Consider the following 24058-nt stretch of genomic DNA (forward strand, 5'->3'; position numbering starts at 1 on the left):
AAATTGGATCAGCTTTTGTAGGTGAGTGGTGTTTATAAGCAGGGATACAGGGGAATGGGTTCAGGAAAATTGGATGAGCTTGCATACATGTAGGTGATTGGTATTTATAAGGAGGGATACAGGGGAATGGGATCAGGAGAACTGGATCAGGTTGTGTACATGAGTGGTGTTTAAAGTTGGGGTACAGAAGAATTGGATCAGACTGTCTAGGTGAGTGTTGTTTAGGCAGGGACACAGGAGAATTAGATGAACATGTATAGGTGAGTGGCGTTTAGTCAGGGATACAGGGAAATTGGATCAGCTTGTGTAGGTGAGTTTTGTTCAGGCAGGGATATAGAAAAATTGGATCAGCTTGTGTAGGTGAGTGGTGTTTAGTCAGGGATACAGGAAAATTGGATCAGCTTGTGTAGGTGAGTGTTGTTCAGGCAGGGATATAGAAAAATTGGATCAGCTTGTGTAAGTGAGTGGTGTTCAGTCAGGGATACAGGGGAATTGGATCAGCTTGTGTAAGTGAGTGGTGTTTAGTCAGGGACTCAGGGAAATTGGGTCAGCTTGTGTAAGTGAGTGGTGTTAAGGCAAGGATACAGGGAAATTGGGTCAGCCTGTGTAGGTGATTTGTGTTTAGTCAGGGATACAGGGAAATTGGGTCAGCTTGTGTAAGTGAGTGGTGTTTTGTCAGGGACACAGGGAAATTGGGTCAGCCTGTGTAGGTGAGTTGTGTTTAGCCAGGGATACAGGGCAATTGGGTCAGCTTGTGTAGGTGAGTGGTGTTTAGTCAGGGATACAGGAGGATTGGATCAGCTTGTGTAGGTAAGTGTTGTTTAGCCAGGGATACAGGGAAATTGGGTCAGCTTGTGTAGGTGAGTGTTGTTTAGGCAGGGATACAGATTAATTGGGTCAGCTTGTGTAAGTGAGTAGTGTTTAGTCAGGGATACAGGGAAATTGGGTCAGCTTTTGTAAGTGAGTGGTGTTTAGGCAGGGATACAGGAGAACTGGGTCAGCTTGTATGAGTAGTGTTTAGTCAGGGATACAGGGAAATTGGGTCAGCTTTTATAAGTGAGTGGTGTTTAGTCAGGGATACAGGAGAACTGGGTCAGCTTGTGTAAGTGAGTAGTGTTTAGGCAGGGATACAGGGAAATTGGGTCAGCTTTTATAAGTGAGTAGTGTTTAGGCAGGGATGCAGGAGAACTGGGTCAGCTTGTGTAAGTGAGTGTTGTTTAGGCAGGGATACAGGAGAACTGGGTCAGCTTGTGTAGGTGAACAGGAGTAGAAGAGAATCAGATTACCTGAAATGATTGTACTTTATAGCTACAGGTACAGGTCTTGTTTGCAGTTAATATAATAGTATAAATTACACGCAAATGTCAATTGAATATATATTGTAAACACCAAATAATTTTATTTTAAGTAAGTGATATAGTCATACTAGCTAGATCAATTACAAACTGTGAAGTGCCTGCAAAATTCCAATTTTTCATGAATTCTTTTATATCCTCCAGTTTTTTCTGAATAAGTATATTGTTGGCATCTACTTAAGCATGTTAAAGTTTGTGAGGTAAAATTCTTTCTTTGTAGATATAGATGAATGTGTTGAAGGAACTCATGTGTGCCAACAAGAGTGTGAGAATTCTATCGGAGGCTATAATTGTGAATGCTTACCAGGCTATGTGCTAGAAGACGACCGCATTACATGTTTTGACGGTAAATACACCTTTTCTCTTGATGCGTTGCATTGGCACAGTAAAAGTGCCTGCAAAATTCCAGGCAAATTATGTTTAAAGCAAATTATTTATGTATTTTTTGTGTTAATCTATTTTCTGTCTGTTAACAGTTTTGTTTTTGTTTCCTTCCCATATATACTGCTGTACATGTATTAGTCTGTTTGTAAAGAGTTCATAGTTGGCTTTTTACCATCTGTCGTCACAAAATATTTTCATATTCATATGGGTAATATTGTGGATATGCTTTGTGAACCAAAAGTTTTTGCCTATATGTCTCACTCTGAATCATATGACAATTTTTATATGCCCAGTCATTAGGGTCTGTCCATCTATCCATCTGTCCGTTCGTCCGTATTCGTGTCCGGGCTATCACTCCAGCACCTTTGTGCATAGAGGTTTAATTTTGGATACATACATACATAGATGACAATTGGTTGCGACATACATTTGTCCATTTTCACAGTTGTCATGGTTGCCAGATTGCCATTTCCATATGTACATGTATACTATATTAATAGATATGATTTTGTGCCTGGGCTACAACTTCAACTGTTTTCTGCATAAAGTTTGGATTTGAGGTGGACAGCTTTTTCTGCTTGCGATGAAGATTCCCCTCAGGGGTTATACTCACCATAATGCTGCTGGTATTCTTTTATACATTTCAAACAAAGGCATTTGTTGGGGCATATATAGTGTTCACCTGAACTCTTGTTAACAATTTAAGCACACTAACAGAAGTGTCAGAATGCTTATTTCTTATCTTTGCTAATAATTTCAGATGATAAGCTGTGTGAAAAGCGAAACATCACATACTGTGACCATGCATGTACTGTGGAAAACCAGGAGCCGAAATGTGTGTGTTTCTCTGGCTACAACCTTGTTAATACCTCCCATTGTGAAGGTTAGACACTTGTGGTTTCCTCATTATATAATATGGCAAACTTTAGTGGACGAAGTAAATTATTAAACTCATGATGATGAGACATGTCTTATTATGTATCCAAAAGTTTGGATTTTCAATATTGTAATTTTTTCATAATTTTTAAATAAGTGAAACCATATTAGCTGTCTGCTCTTTACTTGTTGGATGCTTTGGATCCACAGATGCCCTGGCTATGTAAGTGAAATGATTTTTAATTTTGCCTGACTGTCTGTCCACAGACATTGATGAGTGTATGGCAGATCCTATGCCCTGTAGCCAGTCCTGTAACAACACTGTTGGTAGTTTCTCATGTGGATGTCAGCTGGGGTATAAACTAGCCAATGATGGAAAAACCTGTGAAGGTACATGTATCACTGTACACTGATGGCCTTGCATGTTACTGACTGTTAAATAGTTTCTTCTTTTACTTTTTGATGGCAGTTGGATGCTAAATTTCAAATATTAAAGACACCACATGTCACCTGGAAAAATTGAACTTCGGTGTATATACATATTAAGTAGTGGTGTCATAACTTACTGAATTAGCGACTTAGTGCAATGTGTATTAAAATCATTGTTAAAGAATATATTAGGAGTGGTATCTCCAAAAGCTCAGTGTTTACACATATGTACAACACAATAAAACATGTGGGATATTCCATTCTTGATGCGATATTAAATACCGTAAATTACCAGATTCTTGGCTTAGTGTAGGCCTATTATGCATTAGAATCAGAATTAAACAAAAAGTTACGGGTAGTATCTTAAAAAGCACAGCGTGTATGGAAATTGATGGAAATATAATTGTAACATTAAATGTTATTGTTACTTTTACAGTGTGTGATGCATTTCACTGGGGATTGAACTGTGCCACTGAGTGTGGGTGTGGGGCAGGAGCATTCTCATGTAACAACACATCTGGCTGTGTGTGTAAGGATGGCTGGAAAGGGGACAAGTGTGATGTGGACATACAGGAGTGTTCGACTGTAAACATCTGTGGTAACCTGGAGACCTGCACTGAACTGCTGGGGTCCTATAGATGTGATTGTAACACAGGGTACCAAAAGTCAGGTGATTCTTGTGAAGGTAAGGTATAGTTATGGCTAGTTACATTACTGAGACGTCTGGATGGAAATGGCTTACAGGATAGTGATCATTATTCTGTTTATGGTATGCTGATTGTTAGCTGTTAAACATAAAGCAAGACTATGTCCGATCAGCTTCCAAGATATTTTGACATGAAACAAGAACATGTCAGACTTGATGATGTATTGAATGAAGCAAAACTTCTGATGATGCAAGGATTGTGAACACTGACAAATGGAACCCAGATTAATAATCCATGAGAAAGCCATTTCAGTGCACACAGGTTCTCAAGTGAGAGCCATTTTTTTTTCAAGTAGTTGTTTTCAGCCTTTTCTGAAACATGGCTGTCTGTTCAATGTAGTTATTGTTTAATGATTGTAGAAACTGGGTTCACAGTGAAGTCACTTAAAGTATGTTTTATTAATGATGATTGTTACGGTGACAAACAAGTATAAATCAAACATTTTCTATGATTTATTTCAAATTTGATTTAGGTACATGACATTGTTTGTCAATATCGACTTGTTTTGTTTCTTTAGATATTGACGAATGTGCATCAAGTAAAGACAACGAGTGTGCCCAAGCCTGTGTCAACACAGTGCCAGGATATAGCTGTGACTGTTGGGCAGGTTTTAAGCCTGTGACTGAAAATAGAGCAATATGTATAGGTTTGTATTCTTCCATGGCAAAATCCAAATATTATACATGTACCAAACAGTATTTGGATGTGTTCACACAACTTTTTTGTTGTGATAAAAGCAGCAAAGCAGGTACATGAAGGTTGAATCATTAAGTGGTTAATGTCTGTTAATTACCCATGGTTCATTATTCCCTTGTGCTATAGTGTTGCAATGCTATAACCACTACTTTGTGAGTTTCAGAGAATAATGGTTTCCACTTTTGATCTGACATTACACATACAAGATCACTTAATTTACATCACCTTTTGCTGATGCACAACCACAGTTGATACATTAAACTGCACCATGTATCATTCTAGCATTATTCCCATTAGTCTACATTATATCAGCCTGATTTAGTGTCACATATGGCATATTATATCATGTCATGCCAGGTAATTTCTATGGAAAGCCGAAAATGCTGTTTTTGAGGATTCTTCAGGTCCAGGAGTTAAATAATGTCATTCAGCATTAATACTTCTGAACAATTATGTCTAATAGGAATGTGGATAGGTGTCCTTTCATTGTAATAACACCTAATTTCTCTTGGAACATGTCATAGTACTTTAAGGCACAGAACACACTAACAAGCAGTATATGTCAGATGTGAGGCCATTAAACACTATCCATAAAAGTAGTTTGATTTATTTTTTAGAATTTTTTCAACCTAGTGAACTGCAGTTTTAGCTTTGGACAGGTGACATCACATCAGGATTTTGCCAATTAACACACACTTAAGGCTAGATTTCATAATTTAGAATGAATATGCATACAGATGTATAAATTCACTTGTCTAAATGGACCGCGAAACAAACTATTTCAAGCAAAAAACATGGATGTTACATCACCGATAGCTTCTGAGTCATTATACAGAACACTGTAGAAATTGATGTTCAGAGCCTTTTACTTTTAAAATTCTAAAAAAAGATAAGCTGTCATCATATAATAACTGTTTTCCTGGTAGGTTTTTAATTGTCTTTCATCTGATGTATACTTATACTTTATTTTAGTGCTTTCTTTACCTTTAAAGGGTTGCTATTATGGCCACTCACCCAACAACTATGCAGTCTAGTGTTATCAAAGGTCTCTCCTGTAATAGTTGTCCACAGTCCCTCAATTTTTATTTACTTATTTTCATAATACTATTGAAACATACACTAATAATTTGAAGTCCAGTAGTTTTATTTGTAGCAGAAAGGATAATCACATACATATATACTGTGTCTGAATGTTGATTGAGGCTAGTGTATTATAATAAAGGTAACTTTCTCCAACAATACTTGTGTTTCAGACATTGATGAATGTGAGCAGGGTCACGACTGCGAACAGCTGTGTGACAATACAGCAGGTAGTTACAGATGTAACTGTAAACAGGGGTTCACTACTGACATGGATAGATTCACCTGTGTGAAAGGTAGAGATACTGTATTAATATATTTCTTTGAGGTCTATTTCTTTGATCAAGGTTCCTTTAGGAACTTGGCTTGGGAGCTTGATGTTTGCTTCTTTGCTTTTGAATATTTAAGAGTTATTAATAATTTCCATGTTCATGCCTGTGCTTATGTCTACCTGTTTATCACTATTTTAAGTGACTAAAATACCCATCTCTTTCGGTGATGATAAATAGAGCATATTTTATGTGAGAGATGAAATATAATCCATAAGACATTAAGTCATGTAAGTGTGTTAATTGTCTTCTTTTTTTGTTTTTACCTTTTCAAAGAACTAAACAAATGGTTCTCAAACTTCACTATTAATAATCCCTTTACTGGTACTAGAACTGTCAGTTCATCAGTAATGCGTTATGTGGATTTATTTTTTCATTTTATTCACTTAAAACTTGATACATGGCCTCACCAATACAAGCTGTAGTTCAGACTCGAGTTTTGGGCCATTTAGCCCATTTTCAACAAAACTATGGTACTTTTAGCCCTGTTTTGGACTCAACTGTTTTCTGAACTGTTTTTATGAAAGAAGTGATCATTCCAACTTGAAAATGACTTCATGTTAGCATGATAGGATTGGATTGCTATTTATGTACATGTAGCTCCTACCCTCTAGCTGACAACTAGTAGCTCAGACTGGTGTGAGGCATGTACATGTAGGGGCCTACATGTAGCTCCTACCCTCTAGCTGACAACTAGTGGCTCAAATTGTTGTGAGACATGTACATGTAGCACCTACCCTCTAGCTGACAACTAGTAGCTCAGACTGGTGTAAGACATGTACATGTAGCTCCTACCCTCTCGCTGACAACTAGTAGCTCAGACTGGTGTGAGACATGTACATGTAGCTCCTACCCTCTACCTGACAGCTAGTAGCTCAGACTGGTGTGAGACGTGTACATGCAACTCCTACCCTCTAGCTGACAACTAGTAGCTCAGACTGGTGTGAGACATGTACATATAGCTCCTACCCTCTAGCTGACAACTAGTAGCTCAGGCTGGTGTGAGACATGTACATGTAGCTCCTACCCTTTAGCTGACAACTAGTAGCTAATGCTGGTGTGAGACATGTACATGTAGCTCCTACCCTCTAGCTGACAACTAGTAGCTCAGACTGGTGTGAGACATGTACATGTAGCTCCTACCCTCTAGCTGACAACTAGTAGCTCAGACTGGTGTGAGACATGTAAAGGAAGCTCCTACCCTCTAGCTGACAACTAGTAGCTCAGACTGTTGTGAGACATGTACATATAGCTCCTACCCTCTAGCTGACAACTAGTGGCTCAAATTGTTGTGAGACATGTACATGTAGCACCTACCCTCTAGCTGACAACTAGTAGCTCAGCCTGGTGTGAGACATGTACATGTAGCTCCTACCCTCTAGCTGACAACTAGTAGCTCAGACTGGTGTGAGACATGTACATGTACATGTAGCTCCTACCCTCTAGCTGACAACTAGTAGCTCAGCCTGGTGTGAGACATGTACATGTAGCTCCTACTCTCTAGCTGACAACTAGTAGCTCAGACTGGTGTGAGACATGTACATGTACATGTAGCTCCTACCCTCTAGCTGACAACTAGTAGCTCAGACTGGTGTGAGACATGTACATGTAGCTGCTACCGTTTAGCTGACAACTAGTAGCTCAGACTGGTGTGAGACATGTACATGTAGCTCCTACCCTCTAGCTGACAACTAGTAGCTCAGCCTGGTGTGAGACATGTACATGTAGCTCCTACCCCCTAGCTGACAACTAGTAGCTCAGACTGGTGTGAGACATGTACATGGGTTTGGGTTAGCAATACTTCCAGGGGTCGATCTATCAAAAACATTTGAGATGTAAGTTAAAATGTAAAGCATTGCCACTGTGCTTGGATTTTGGTAATTGAAGTTGAAAATTTGCCACGTGTCTTAAGACAACATGGGGAAGATGGTCAAATTTTTGATTTACAGGGCTCAAAAATACTTAGGGTCTAAAGTCATATTTTAGAATTTTACTGAAGTCAAAGCTGAATTTGTAGAATTGGCCCCTGAATGCTTGTTTATGTATTTAATGACAATTTACAAAGGTCAAAGCTTTCAACCATATAATAATGAAATGATAATAACAAACATAAATATTACATTTACATATCATTTTAGCATTACATAAATGATAAATAAGTGCGTGTAAACAAATGTAGTAAGAATATTTTGCATTTTGACAGATCTTGCTACTGACCCATGTAATGGAACAAGCGGATGTGAATATGGCTGTGAACTGGTGAACCAGATACCACAGTGTTACTGCAGCTCCACACAGATCCTCAGAGAGGATAAGGTCACATGTCGCAGTGAGTAATCTTATTAAGGTGGATTACATGTAGGTCAGACCAGTTTAAGTTGTTGTTCTATGGACTGAATTAATATTTCAGTGCCAGAGGAGGGTAAAGAAATGAAACTTAAAAATCTTCATAGTTGTAGGAAGTGTGGACTATTCCAGTGAAACGCAAAATAAAACTGGTTTCACCCTAGAGCAAAATATTAAAAAGCCGGTGCCAAAGTTATGGTGTTTCATATAAATTTTGAAGTGTTAAATGTAAAAGCTAGTAGCAAATAAATTTCTAATTTGGTTTGATTTTGGTATGGCTTCAGTGTGATGACATACATACATATATATGTGTTCTCTCTGGCACGTGGTTAAACAGATGCTTTCACGACAGCTGATCTGCCGATTTAGCATTGAGGAGCTTTTAATATTTCGTTAAAACTTTGTTTCCTACACTTTTGTTCATAAGATCATATTCATTTAGTTATTAACAGTAGTCATTACCATGTTTTATCAGATGTGGCGTACAATATACCTGTGATTATCACACTGGAGGGGCTGGACTATACCACTGATTTGGACAACAAAGGATCTGATTCCTACAAGCTCCTGAGGACACATCTTCAACAGGCAGTAATGTATTTTGCATTGATTCACAAATATGATAAATATTTCATTTGATTGGTGTTTTGTGCCATACTCACAAATATTTCATTTATGCAATGGCAGCCAGCATTATAGTGGGGAAATAAGACAGAGCCTGGAGGAAAGCCAGGCTGGAGGTTGCTGGCAGACCTTCCCACGTATGGCAAATATGATATATAAAAACATTAAATAAAGGTTATTGTTGAAATTTCTCTCAGTGAAATTATTTATCTATTTTATGGGTGTTTTATGCCTTACTCAGGAATATTTCACTTCTATGACAGGGGCCAGCAATATGGTGAGAGGAAACTAGGCAGAGCTTGGGGAAACCCCACGACCATCCTCAGATCGCTGCTTTATGGAATTAATGTACATGTTAAGGTGTATTTAATGATAAAAATGAATTTAATTTCATGAAAACTGCAAACTCAGGGAAATTCTCCATGCTGTCAAGGTGTTTTAAAGATACAGTGTACATGTTTTTGCATACTTTTGCAGTTAAAGGTCATTTATGCAGCAGTACCTGGCTTCACTGGAGTCATTGTTAGAAGTATCAGGTATGTTTCATGGCTTTATTTACAACCCTCTTGGATAATGGTTTTTAGAGCAATGCATGATTTTATCATTTAGCTCGAATTTATCATGGATTGCAGAATAATTTTAAAGTTGACTTTCTATACTGAAAACACTTCAGAGCAATATACACAAAGCACAGTTGAGGGAAATTCTCTTCTGCTCTGATTGCTGTCCAAACCAACATGGCTTAAATTATGTTTCTATATACATGTAGAGGACAATTTTACCATCGAACAAAACATGCTGATTTTGACTTATGTCAATATGGCAACAAATTGACACCTGACTGCCGAAGGACATTGCTACTTCATGGCATGGTGGATGTAGGGGTACCAGCATATCATTTATTATGGCAGTACATATTGATATTTGATGTTAGAAGACACGTTTGTGTTTTTTACAGTATATGACGTACATCTGTTTTATTGTGTATTATACCACAGCAACGGCTCCCTGATTGTCCAGCATGATGTCATCCTTAACATGCCTGTTAACCCCCAGAGGATGGAATCCGTCAGACAGGCCTTACATGAGGCTTCAGTGATGTCTGTAGTAATCAGGGTGGACACGACAAACACTACCATTGTGGGTGTACCTGTCATTCTAGGTGTCAATGGAACACAGTGTGAGTACATGTTTTGTGTTTTCACCACAGTACACTGCATTATATTGGTGCATAACTGTATTTTCTTGCATAATGCTTGTATTCTTTTAACATGATTTTTGGAAACAATATTAGATTTTCTGGGTAATTAAAGCACAGATTCCTAAGGTGAAACTTTCTCAAACCTCCAACCTCAAAGTAATAGACTGCACTTAATTGCCAGTGCCAGTTCTTTAATTATGTCATCTAAGATAAATTTGTATATAAAATAGCTTTATCTAATCTCATGTGTCAACTATGTTTGCATGTCATGTAGCCTGAGGAGTAAAGCATATCTGCCATAATGTCTATGCCGATTTATAACTGTACATGTACATGCACCTCCAACTTTGCATTTCTTAATTCATATTAGAAAAACACTATGCTGGAAACACTATGTGGTCTCGAGCTGAGACGCTTTTCAGCCCGGCAATCTATGCTTAACCCAGACATACCAAAAAGTGTAATCCCAAATAACAATAACATTTCATGTTCTTCGTTTTGAGATTTTTGTTTTCTTACTTGATTGGTGTTCAATGTAGTTGAAACTGGAGTACCCATCCCCTGATACCTGTTAAATCAGCCAACTTTAAAGAGAGGATCGTGACAGAGAAATAGGTTTTGTGCCTTAATAGTAATTATGGCCAGAGGATTTACTTTGTTGTGCAGTTATTTTTTTTTTTATTTCTGTTTTGGTTCTCGTTCTTCACAGATGATACGAGTACCAATGTCACCTGTGACTGGCTACCTTGTGGTCCAGAAGACACATGCTTGTCAGAGAATTCCACAATATCATGTGTGTAAGTAGATAACCTCAATCACATTATGTTAAAGTTACATTGCTTATTATTTGTAAGTGATATGCCAATAGTTTGTAATAGCAATATATATCCCAAATTCTAACTAATATACACTGCTGTAAAATGAACCAGAGATATTACATTTATATACTGCTTCATATTCATTTGTTGCAAATTAATATTGTGGATATAAATTCTATCTATCATTTATCATATTATTACACCCCCCCCCCCCCATCCCAACGAAGTTTGTTGGGGGGTATACTGGAATCAGCCTGTCTGTCTGTCTGTCTGTAGGCACAATTTTGTCCACACAACTTCTCTCAAGCTACTGTGCCAATTTCAGTGAAGCATTTTTTCATAATTGTGTCCATTTAGGACTTTGCATAACAGCGCTTTCCATGTATTCAGATTTTGCCCATACATCTCCTCACAAACTGCTGTGCCGAAACTTACCATACATCTTTCCTATTATCTGAACTATCATCTGTGCTTGATTAAGATTATTATTACCTAGGACTCTGTGTAACATATGATATCGAATCTAAACTACAGGTACCTGTAGTAATAATAATGAAGTGAAATCTTTAACACTTTAACATCTAAATTTTAACAGCAGGGAGGGAAAATTAGGCTTTATACAAAACACTTATGATAGGGCTTAGTGGGCATAAAACAAAGTGGGAATTCATTCTTCTTTAGTTGGTTCAGTCATCGGTATGCCGGTAAAGTGAAAGAAAAGTAGATACCAACACATGCTAACTTCCAATCAATGTCGCTTTGATACACATTATCCCATTGTCTGTGCCTCGATCTCCTGTGGACCAGTGGGTGAGTTTTTAATAAATTGTGTCTGTGTAAAAGAACACAATGGTAGTTTGACAGCTGCTTCATTGTTAACGGATTCTAATGGTCTAAAGAGGACAATTAAAACCAAAAACAGTGCAAAACCTGCATTGCATTAAACTGCTCAAAAGGTGACAGATCACTTTGGCAGTTGCTCATCAAAGTTTTGAAATGATGTGACGTCTTTTTGAAAACTCCTCGCGGAAGGTGCGAAAGTAATCTACTTACTTAGGATTAAAGCCACGCTTGATAATACCTGTTTGACGTGCTTGAATAATTTTGACCATATTATAACAAATGGGGGAAATTTAAACAGTTTTAAAAGTTTTCCAGAAATCACTTGTCTAAATAGGCGAAAATTAATTGCCGCAAACATATTTTTGGAGTGCATTCTTATTCAATTGGATAAATATTTTCATAATAACTCCCGTTCTGGTACTTGTAGTCTCTTCTGATTGCTACATTTGTCCTTTCAAACTGGATATACCAGTAGTGCAATTAATTCACACCATCAATGGCCCAAGAAGCAATCTATATGTACATGAAGCCAAACTAAGCAACATGACATACTGCCATTTCTTTTAAAGTTTTCTTAGTTTTCTTTCTTTTACATGTTTTATCTTTGGAATGTTTAAATGTGTGTGGTGGGGGGGGGTGAAAGGGTGGGGGGCATTGTTCGGACATCTGGATTCTAATTTTGACCGTCATTATTAATGGTGATAACTATGCTGATAACACAGATCCAAGAAATAAATAAGTAAATACATGGGTGTGCTTTGATTGTAAGGAAATCTGTGTTTTTGCATCTTGTAGGCTTTACATCTTACCACCAGTTACCATGGAATCTGTTTCAATGACTCAGCCATTTAATGATACAACACCTACTCCAACCAAAGTAACTGCTACAACCACAACACCAGGTAGGCCTACAAGCATGATACCTGTTACAGCCACAACACCTAATATAATCACAGTAATTGCTACAACCACAACACCTGGTACAAGCATGATGCCTGATACAACCACAACACCTAATAGAACCACAGTAACTGCTACAAGCACGACACCTGGTACAAGCATGATGCCTGTTACAGCCACAACACCTAATAGTACCACAGTAACTGTTACAACCACAACACTTGGTACAAGCATGATGCCTGTTACAGCCACAACACCTAATATAACCACAGTAACTGCTACAACCACAACACCTGGTACAAGCATGATGCCTGTTACAGCCACAACACCTAATAGAACCACAGAAACTGCAACAACCACAACACCTGGTACAAGCATGATGCCTGTCACAGCCACAACACCTAATAGAACCACAGTAACTGCTACAAGGACGACACCTGATACAAGCATGATGCCTGATACAGCCACAACACCTAATATAACCACAGTAACTGCTACAACCGCAGTTTCCACAACACAAGGTAACTATGCTTTTAAATTCTTGAGTACTGTGTTAAATGCCAGTCGAATAAATAACTACCTTTCTTATCAGTTTTAGCTATAAATGGAGGAATCTGTTGATTGTGACTTTTATTAAAGCAAAAGACCTGAAAATATCGAAGTAGGTATCACTAAATAAACCTCTTAAGACTATACATAAATATACTTTCATTTATTCATTTAGATTTTTGTGAAGAGAGTTAAAGGCGTTCAAACATTTGAATTTTAAGGTGGGCTTTATGGACCATACTATCAGTTTTCATACCATATGTCACAGGATGTGTTTTCAACTCACATAAATAATCACACTGAATGTTACACTAACTATTTTTACCCATGAGTAAAGGATTACTGAAATAATGTTCCCAACAATTTCTTCCTGCTGCTGAACATCATGAAAAAAGGTGATGTGAGGTCAGAGTTCCTAGATATTGTCAGTATGACTCGTAAAGCCCACCATAGTATTCAAATACATGAATGCCTTTTCAACACTCTTCCAAAAATCTGAAAAAATAAATGAAAGTATTTTTACATGTAGTTTTCAGTTGTTTTTATGATGAACCTTACTTCATAATTTAGCTTTGTTTTACTTTAAGATGACTCATGAGATGAATTTGCAGGATTTTAATGAACCCCAGGTTGGGTCATACCAAAAAATGGTACTTGGTGCTGCCTTGCTTGGCGCTGAGAGGTTAGAGCAAGGAAATAGGACTGGTTAGCCTGGTGTCAGTATAATGTGACTGGGTGGGGTGTCATGTCTTGTGTCTTTGGCGTGATACTTCAGTGGAGGCAGCACTTAGGCAGCACAGACTACAAGAAGACACATTACATGTGTATGTACCTCCAGTGTCTCTTCATCATATGACTGAAAAATTGTTAAGTATGACATAAAACCCTTAGCATACATACATATAGTATTTAATTAGGAAGTTGTTATTTGATATTAAATTGACATAGCTTGTTGAATGTTTAAGTTAAGTTTTCTCTGCCAAAAAATAGGATTTTTGCGTCCTCAAAATGTTTTCTTTCTACAGTGCTATAAGTACATGTATAGTTGTAAGCATAGAGGTTGTAGGTGATAGCATATTGTAGATTAGCATATTGTAAAAAGTATTGCTTTCTAAGCCTGACTTTACAGTCATCTATAAAGCCAATCCTGCTTGGGACCTTGTCCTTGACCAGTGTACACTTTTAAATGTGGCATATAACTTTGATAAAACTTGCTTGTTAGCTCACCTATACAAAGTAAGGAGAGGTATTGTGAGTGAGGGATCAGATGCTGTCTGTGGCGGTGTCCAGTTTGTTTGTTTTTTCCCAATCATAGGGTTGCAGTGGCCATCCACAGCAAAGACCATCAGTAGCGTTCTTTGGGGCATATTTTATATATTTTGTACTTCATTGAAGTCTGTTTTATTCATATGATCAGAAATATGTGGAAATGTCATCAGTGAACTTTACTGGGAACAAAGGACAAGGTTTTTTCCGTGACAGTTGTTTAACAACTGTGATAATCACCATTGCCGTCATAATGGCAAGTTTACTGACTGACTGATGGGACCTTAGAAAAATTGGATTTAATGAACACATGATTACTGCCTGCAGTGATGGCTGAGCGAGGGCTGAAAGCCCTGTGAGGAAAGTGTTCATGTTAAGGCTTCTTCACTGCTATTCACTTCTTGTGTACCTTATTTTTGCTTTAATACATAATCTGTTGCTTTTTTGTTTCAGTGGTGTGTCCAGCAGGCCAATTCAGAAATGCAGCAACAAACAGATGTGTTCTTTGTGCAAGTGGTACTTACCAGAGCCTACGTGGGCAAAGCAGTTGTCTCTCTTGTCCATCAGGAACCTGGACACCAGAGGGCACTACCAGTAATGATCAGTGTGTTTGTAAGTTAATTATGACTAGTGGCAATAATATTGCTGTGCCATAAACCTCTAGTTGTATATATCATCAGGATTCAAATTGTTTATATTTCTTTATCATAAAGGTGTACTGCCTCAGATAATTCAGATCCATAACCTAACCAGGGGCGTCCGTGGACGAAAGGGTTAGCGCACCAGTCCAGTGCAATCAATGACCCAGGAGCCTATCACGAATGAGGTCGCTGTGAGCCCAGCTCATGCTGTCTTCCTCTCTGACGGTACTTGGGTTTGCCCCGGTTTGCTGTAGCTCTGTTTTTAAAGCTTGGTGTATTGTTTTTTTCATTCCTGTTGCATGTTCTGTGTTCATTCACAGGTATATTTTGTATGATTATTTTTTCTCAGGGCTATATTCTGTGGAGGACGGTACCAGTTTTAAGGGAGATGATCAGCTATCTGAATCTGTACAGGTGGAGAATGGACTCCCTGTGGCCAATTCCAAGGAACAGAATCTATTTGTTAGTACAATATTCAATCCTATATTAATAACACTTCATTCAGTTCTTGTCAATCCAAGCAGATGCACTCAAGCACTATGAATATTCATGGTATATAAAGCTGTCTCGCTCATGTACATTTAACCACTTTGTTCAGTTCTTGTCAATCCAAGTAAATACTCACATGCAGGCTTAAAATTAACTTGCACAGATGTTTTTGAGTTTGACCTTCATGCTGTGCCCAAGCACATATAAAGTGTTCCCTTTTGATTCCACTCATTTTGCCCTCATCAATGCGGTCACCGTGAGTTGAAGTTCATATTATGTGACTCCCCCTTCCATTTGTTTGTGGAATGGCCTGCCAGCAACCTGTTGATGGCTGTGGGTTTCCCCCAAGCTCTGTTTGATTTCTTCCCATCATAATGCTGGGAAATATTCTAGAGTATGTTACCAATCAAATAAATAAAGTAAAACAATTCATTTTGTGGCTGCACGTGGAAAGGTCTGCCAGAAACCTGCGGATGGTAGTGGGTTTCCCCTGGGCTCTGCTCAGTTTTCTCCCACAATGATGCTGGCCGCCATCATACTGTATAAGTGAAACATTCATGAGTACAGCATAAAACACCAATCAAATAAATTAATAAATATTCATTTTGTAGACTGGCAAAATTTATCCAGTTTATGGATAGAAACATCCTAAGGATTAGATTGATATGTTCTGATCAGTGTGTATAGGCATATTAGGCCACGTACAATGCACAGTGTAAAGTCATGTTGTAAGAAATTTTATGTAAATTTTATTACTTTAAGTTCAGTGGGAATGGACTTGCATGAAGCTAGCTGGAGACCACTTCCATTTCACTTGTGTGACCTATGTAGCACATGATAGAGTTTGCTGGCGTCTCTCCTCATGCTGTGATCTGCCTGGTTTTATAAATCTGGCCACCATTGCATAAGTGAAAACTTCCTGGGTATGGCATTAATCAGCAATCAAATATGAAAATAAGAACAAAAAAAATTTTCTTTGACCTATGATATGTATCATAGCACATTTAAGAAAATATTTTGTGAAGTGATAGAATAGTAGCAGCCAATCTTTTAAATACTACAAATTAGGATAATAATGCAGGTGTTTCTAATGGATATTATTAAGAATACCTCTGTGCAGTTTTACCATTTTCTGCCTGGTGTACAATGTACTTGCAGATTTCCCCGAATGGTTATGTGGTGTTAGGACAAAGGTACAGCGGGTTTACACCAAAACTGTTTCCCATTGAGCAGAGCGGTATGAAAATAATAGCCCCATTCTGGGCTGACTCCGCCACAAGCTCTGAAGACAGTACATCAGTGATCATGTACAAGGTGTACAGTCAAGGTGTCAACACGACGAAGAACACCGCAATGCTGGCTAGGATAGAGAGTGATGTGTGGCGTAGCGTTAAGCAGCCAGGGTTTACCTGTCGCTGGGCCATTGTTGTGGAGTGGAGGAAGGTTAAACCTTACCCAGCCGAGGACAACCCTGATGAGGTGTGCTTTAACTCTTCATCCTAGCTATATATGTAAATGAAGTTAAAAATTCTTAATGGCATGAAACAACAATCAGATAACAACAAGAATGAAGTAATTTGTGGTATAGATAAAAGGCTTGCATGGTGCAGTTTGTGCATCTTTAAACAAATATATGACATTGGAGATGAAACTACAGTTGCAGTATTAGCTTATATTACGAATATAATTATATATCTATAATGTACAATGCATTTATATTTAACATGTTTTATTTGAGTGTTAATTGGAGTTTGTTACTGACACAGAATGCTGGGTTGATTATGAATAAATCAGATTAGGCCCATGTTATAGATAACCCAGTTGTCAGAGACATTCTTCACATCATCTCAGTCAGTAATGTTTTTGCTCAAGTGATAGACAGAAACTGAAATCAGTGATGGAATTCAACAGTCAGAAACATTAAACCAGTCATGTTGCATTCCAGTCAGGATTCTGGATGATGGTAATATTGATTAACGTAACAAGGAATTCATGTCCTTTCCGGTCATTCTTGTGGCTTATCTGATTAGAGAGTGGGCCATGATCTGGGAGTATTGCCTTTGAACTGCTGGGACCCTCAAGGTGCAGTGTGAAGCTAAGCCTTGGACAAGACTTAATATATCCAGGTGCTCTTCCTTGGTGACAGTGGTCATGAGAAGTCAGCAACACTAATGTGGCATTTTGCCTAGTCTAAAGTTTGTTGAAGACCATTTGTCATTCACCAATCTGGTGTGCATACTGTACATGTATTCGTATGTAACATGTGGGAAAGTTTTTCAGTAGTTTGCCACTACAGGTTCCGCCACCCAGAAAACTGCATGAATGCCATTATACAAGTGAAAACTTCTTCATTATGGCGTTAAGCAACAAACAAATAAAATACTGTCCTTTGGTTTTTCAGACAAATACTTTCCAGCTTGTGCTGGCCACGGACTTCTCGAAATCCTACGCCTTGTTTAAATATGACAGAGATGGGATGTTGTGGGACAAAACAAGGTCAGAAAGAAAAGTAGTGATTGGTTTTCAGCTGTCCAGCCAAGTGGTGTTCAACTCATTGTACTCTGAACAAACTGATGTCTTCAGAATTAACAGTGTTCAAGGGAACACAGGTTTGTCACTGTTTGTGTGTGGTTGACAAAATCAAAGTTATGTATCTTCTGACCTTTGTTATTTTGGACAGTAGGCATGGAGCAGTGGAGTTAAACCACTGAAATATTCTAGCTTTAGGAATTTTTTGCATAAATGTAAACAATATACATGTACTATTGTCCGGTATCATGGGTGAGATAATCTTGGCAATGCCTTAGAATTTGCAGCCCATACATGTATGACTCCCAGTGAACAAACTTTTAATATTACAGTGTGTGGCCATTTGCCCAGTCTAAACTTTGTTTAGGACCGCTTGTCTTCCACCAATATGGTGTGCAGATCTATACCTTAATCTACATGTGGGAAAGTTCATTCAGTAACTTGCTGAAGATCAGTGGTTTTCCCCAGGTACTTGGGGTTTACTCCACACACAATGTTTGCTGCAGTGGTGTATTTGTATTCTTAAATACACCAATAAATAATCAATAGTTGTCCTTACATGTATCATTTCAGATGCATGGATTTGTGTCAGTTTATACCCATTTCTTATCATTTTTGTTTTGTTTATAGGTTTTGAAGGGTTTTGGATCTATTCCCTGGAGGATGTGAGGGTGGACATTGTTAGTTATGAAGCACAATGTCTCACTTGGTATGACAGTCAGCAAACATCCCAGTTTGACATTGCTGTCTTGGATCGTTGGTTACCAGCTTGTCCTTGCACACTGAGACAGATGTTCTTTAACCCACAGTTTATCTCCTACCTGTATACACCAGGCCAGATTTGCTTCATTTCACGACTCATCCCACAAGGATTTACAGGAGCAAGGGTGAGCTTTAAGTGCCTCTCCACTCAAAGGAACATTCAAGTTTTGCATTGAGTTGAATTACTTTTTATGCATGTGGCATTTAAGATTAAGTTATCCTCTCTATTCTTGATTTTTATGCGCATGACATTTAAGAATAACTTAAGCACTCAACTCATGGTGTTTTTAGTACATGACATTTAAGTTATTCTGTGTGAATCACATGACAAAGAGGCTATACCAGACGTTTTTGACAACAAATCCATATTCACTAAGCAAATCAAATTTTTGAGGTTTCCAAGAATAGCTCAAATTACTGCCTTTTAGAAAAACCAGACTTCCTGTAGTATTTATAGTGTTAAAATGATTCAGTTTGAACAAGTTATAAAGCAACTCGCATTATAAATTTTACAAACTTTATTTTGTGATGGTAATTATTTGGCCTATTCTGTAATAATAATGATTTAACTAGGTGTGCACTGATCAGTTTTTGTTGGCCAAAATTATTTGCCATGGTCTCTTTTAGTTAGGCATTCAACTCTTAACTGTTTAAAGCTCACAGCATTTAAGTTATGTGTTAAGTTGCATGGTGTGTGTTCAGAACCACCTCTTGATACACCTTGTCTCTGTGCAATAATGTTATGAATGAGGATCTAAAATTATGTTTAATAAATATATTTGCACTAGAATTTGGTCTTTTCAGTTACCAGATGTGTTCAGCCGGAAATTTGATCGTATTTGTATTTTATTTGTGTTCATAAATATTATCATAATTAAGATTAAATGTGTGTGTTTGGATATAAAAAACAAATTTACACTCAAATTTATTTGCATCTCATCCTTATTTAGAACATTATTATGCAAAAATGCTATATACCAATTTGTGGTCCCAAATACCCACCATGCAAAAATATTTTCAAGTACCCTTGTCTCGTAAAAGAAAGAATGAAAAAAAAAGACCATATTTGCAAATAAGATTCCCTAAGATTTTATCTGATTTTGGCATCATTTTTATGTTGTCTTCTCCTTTTAAGGCATATCTATGTTCATTACAGGAGTGTTGTTATTCCACCAGTTCTTTATCTCTGGATTTGTCTGCGGACAAGGGAGGTCACTTGTTCTTGTACCACCCTCTGTTGCCACACGTCTCAGGACTTCACCAAATCTATGACAAACAGCCACTGGAGTACTGCTGTGTCCGCTCAGGCCTATGCCAGTTGTACACTCAGCTCAGGCCAGTCAGTCAGTGCTTCAGATTTGTACCGTTTAGACTTAGTAAGTTTGGGACTTCAAGCTCCTTATAAAATTAGAGTTAATACAAATTAATCAGCCTACAGAGAAAATACAAATTTAATTTATTCTTCAAACTTGAACCACATTATTCTTAAGTGTGAATACCTCTATTTTTATCATTCATTATTCTGAATCAGCAAGCTGTGAATCATAGGCTTTCAGGGTGTTTGTCTTCACAAGGTAATGAGCATTGTTGAGGTGTGATCTATGTAGGCCAAATCTTATGTAGTAGGAGTTTTATCTATTTGTGTTTTCATTGGCAGGCTTCTTCTGGGGCGACCCTCACATTCAGACCCTGGACAAAAAGGACTATACTTTCAATGGCTGGGGAGAGTATACTATGCTGGAGTTGCTATCAGGGGAGACAACTGCATTTGTACTACAAGCCAGAACTGGCCGTGTCAAAGATGGTAATGGCAACTTTACCAATGCCACCATCTTCACTGGATTTGCCGTGAAAGACTATGTGAATACAGCTAATGTACAAATAGAACTCTCCAATGATAGAAAAGGTTAGTAAACTTGAGTAATTTTGAGATAATCAGGTCATTTGAACATCTTTGAAACATCAATGTTTCACTGTGGAGCTGGCTGGAATGCGCTACCTATCTCTTGGCTGAAGGGCATTTCCCTTTGGTTGTAGATGTGTGGACTTGAAACCCAAAGATCACTGGTTCAAATCATCAGCTGGTAAGCCCTGTCACACTGTTTGCACTGCTCTTAGGGCATCGATTGTGAGCATGCAGGGAAGCAATCAACAGTGCCCGTAGGCTCTTTTGGCTGGTCGCGTTTCAGTCCACTATCCTTTCTTATCCTGTGGTTTGGCAGGTACTTAACAAGGTTCAGTGTTATTTTACCTTTGATATATACCCAGTTTCGTCCACACATTGGCAAGTACTTAACAAGGTGCAGTGTTATTATCTTTGGTATCAGCCCAGTTTCATCCACCTTAACTGCCATAAATGAAGAATTTTTGAGCAGACCATTTAAATAATCCTGAGTGGGACACTTTACTTAAGGAAACTGAATTAGTTTTAACCTACATTGTCCTTCACCAGGTCTGTTATTGTATGTGGATGGAGAAGATTACTCCCTTAACTACCGAGATGACCGTCCATTCCCATTTGGAGGCAATGTCAGCATTGTGAAACTGGGTACCTCTACTCTCAGCTTCAGCTTCCTGACTGGTGAGTTTTCCCACTGAAACAGTGGACATATCATATGGATAATGTATGCTTGGTGTCAAGAGAATTTCTGGCCAAGGTTTATATCCTGGGTCCCTTAACACAGGTTATGGCTGTTAAAGTGCTGTTCAAGGTCATTGCCTTTCTATAGCTGTGTTTTTGAAGTGTGGGTTCTAGAAAGCCTTGGGGAAGAACAATTTCCTTGTAAATTGATCTTGTATCCTTCATTATTATTATTAAATTATAAAGATATTATTATTATATATATTATAACCCTGTTTTTAGACAGACAATTGTCAGTGCTTCAGTTCATGCCAAAGCCCTTCACCTACATGTATGAGGTAATGTGTTGTCTTCCAGCTGTTGTAAAATTTGCTACTAGTGTGGGTCAGGGAGTTTGTCATTAACCAGGAACTGTCATGGTCTTTGATGGGGTCAGATTTTCTGTGGCTGTTTGATCCATCCAGACCAACAACATACATTCTAAACATTTCAAGTGCAATATAACATACTGATAAATAAACATATGTAAATCCGGGATCAAAATGTGTGACATTGCAAGCTCTGAGAGTGATGACGTCAATAAAAATTAGGGTAATCCAGTATGAAATGTATTAGATTTTATGTTATATATCATCAGGGAACCAGTTGGAAGTGGATATGATACAAGAGACCATCACATATTTTGTATGTGTCAGAAGCTGTGAATATTTCCATGATAGAAAGTCATCTTTGTGATGACCTAGATGCAATTCAAGGTCATTATTTTTATTTGGAGCTGTTAAACGTGAGTGTATGACCAAACATTTTGAGCCCTGTAAATAAATGAACATTGTTTTTATTTTGTTGTAGGCTTGTCCTTTAATGTCAGTGTGGGTGAAGAGGTTTTGGATATTACTCTGACTCTCCCAGGCACATCAGAGTATACCACTAGGGGCCTGCTTGGCGTGTCTGATGGTGATGTGAACAACGATTTCACCCTGCCCAATGGCACCATATTGGACATAAATTCAACAGAGGAGGAAATATATTACAGATTTGGTCAACAGTGTAAGACAAATTCAGTTTTGTGTGTGAGCTTGTTAAATATATATGTATTTCTGATCTTTTTGTAGATATTTATGTAAATATCATTCATATACCTGTATAATATCAGGTTAACAGCTATATTTGCAACACCTGCAGCTTACAGTAATCTGCGCTGAAACAACAAGGAAAAAAGTATGTGTATGCTATGTGTATTTTTAGTTATTCTTGTAGAGGAATGTGTCAGTAGTTTAAATAGTATCATTCAGAAATGTGGCTTAAATGGTATGTATATATGTCCAATGTCTTTAGGTGATTGCGTGCTGAGGGTTCTGGCCTTGTTAATGTTTGTTGTAGGGATGGTTGATGCTAGTTCGTCGGTGTTCACTTACCGGTCAGGAGAAAGTGTGGCCACCTACCAGCACCCTGATCATCGCCCACTGTTCCTCTCTGACTACAATGCTACTCAGCAAGCAGAGGCCCGGATTATGTGTAGGGAAAGCCTTCAGTGTATCTATGACTACCTGGCAACTCTCAAACCCAGTCTGGCCTTGAGAACAAGGGATTTGAAGAACAGCACAGACCAGGAATTACAGGCTCTGGGTTAGTCTGAAATATGGTGATATCTACTAGTATACTCCAGATAAAATCTCAGTCTGCAGGGAGAGATCTTTGCATTCAACCTCCTGGTGCATATGCCATTGTGAAAAGTTTGGTAAGATTTAAATCTCCAAGGGTTCCCCCAGTTTCCTCCCACTATAATGCTGTCCACTGTCATGTAAGTGAAATATTCTTAAATACGGCATAAATACCAATCAAATAAATAAATAAATCAATTTCAAAGTGAACAAGGTAGAAATGCTGCAGATATCAAGCATGCAAACATGTAGTATGCAATAATTTTGCAATATTACCTGGTTTTAGTTTCAATTAATAGGTAAATATATACTAGTTCTGATCCTTCATATCCATTAATTTTAAATTTGATTGCTGATTAGCAAAAGTTTCCTCCATTTTAATAGTGATTTTAGTGACAGAATTGATCAGTCCATATTTAAAGCAAGGTTCTATTTAAAGTCAAAGCAACATGTGAAATAGGCTGGAATAACAGTCCTTATTTTCATGATTTGAGGATTTATATACCTTTGCTGTGTTGATGTAAATTAATATAAAAATTAAATATCTATTGTCTCAGGTTTTCTCCATATCGCCAATAAAACTGAACTTCATCACAATCAGCACTAAAGGCTACTACATATGATACTGAGTAGTAATGGCAGGAGGCTTGTTAGGCATGGCAGGCAGCTGTGTACATCTTCATGATCTGCCAGATATTCCCCTGATATAGTCTCCAGTATCTGTATAGCATGCAACAGTTCTCAAATGAATAAATTAATAAAATACAAGTGATCACACAACTTATGTAGGACAAGAACTCTCAAAACTGTTGTGCTGTTTAGAAATGTTTAGAAATTGCATAATTGAGACTATAGGTAATATTTCATAAATGTAATACATGTTTAATACCAGTTTAAGGGCTACTTTTGTAGCATATACCATAGATATCACTGTGCTATAAGGTTTTATATACTTAATCAGCAACCTACACTGTTCTCCAGTGCAAGTCAAC

At 37.8% G+C, this 24058-nt stretch overlaps 1 protein-coding gene across 1 annotated transcript in view; it reads left to right on the forward strand.

Annotated features, from left to right (window-relative positions):
- LOC135476257 (uncharacterized) overlaps positions 1-24058 on the forward strand; it is a 57573-nt gene that overhangs the window by 6204 nt on the left and 27311 nt on the right. Inside the window, exons 4-26 of the mRNA XM_064756267.1 lie at positions 1576-1701; positions 2500-2622; positions 2883-3005; positions 3481-3729; positions 4269-4397; positions 5701-5823; positions 8060-8185; positions 8678-8793; positions 9304-9362; positions 9825-10006; positions 10737-10824; positions 12484-12573; positions 12796-13109; positions 14857-15015; positions 15394-15506; positions 16692-17012; positions 17935-18142; positions 18693-18949; positions 19981-20200; positions 20482-20730; positions 21277-21405; positions 22255-22452; positions 22786-23031. Of these exons, the coding sequence (XP_064612337.1) occupies positions 1576-1701; positions 2500-2622; positions 2883-3005; positions 3481-3729; positions 4269-4397; positions 5701-5823; positions 8060-8185; positions 8678-8793; positions 9304-9362; positions 9825-10006; positions 10737-10824; positions 12484-12573; positions 12796-13109; positions 14857-15015; positions 15394-15506; positions 16692-17012; positions 17935-18142; positions 18693-18949; positions 19981-20200; positions 20482-20730; positions 21277-21405; positions 22255-22452; positions 22786-23031 (3948 nt within the window). The remainder of the gene's footprint in view (positions 1-1575; positions 1702-2499; positions 2623-2882; positions 3006-3480; positions 3730-4268; positions 4398-5700; positions 5824-8059; positions 8186-8677; positions 8794-9303; positions 9363-9824; positions 10007-10736; positions 10825-12483; positions 12574-12795; positions 13110-14856; positions 15016-15393; positions 15507-16691; positions 17013-17934; positions 18143-18692; positions 18950-19980; positions 20201-20481; positions 20731-21276; positions 21406-22254; positions 22453-22785; positions 23032-24058) is intronic.

This window comes from Liolophura sinensis, chromosome 1 (assembly GCF_032854445.1).
Source record: "Liolophura sinensis isolate JHLJ2023 chromosome 1, CUHK_Ljap_v2, whole genome shotgun sequence".
Classification (NCBI taxonomy): Eukaryota; Metazoa; Mollusca; class Polyplacophora; order Chitonida; family Chitonidae; genus Liolophura; species Liolophura sinensis.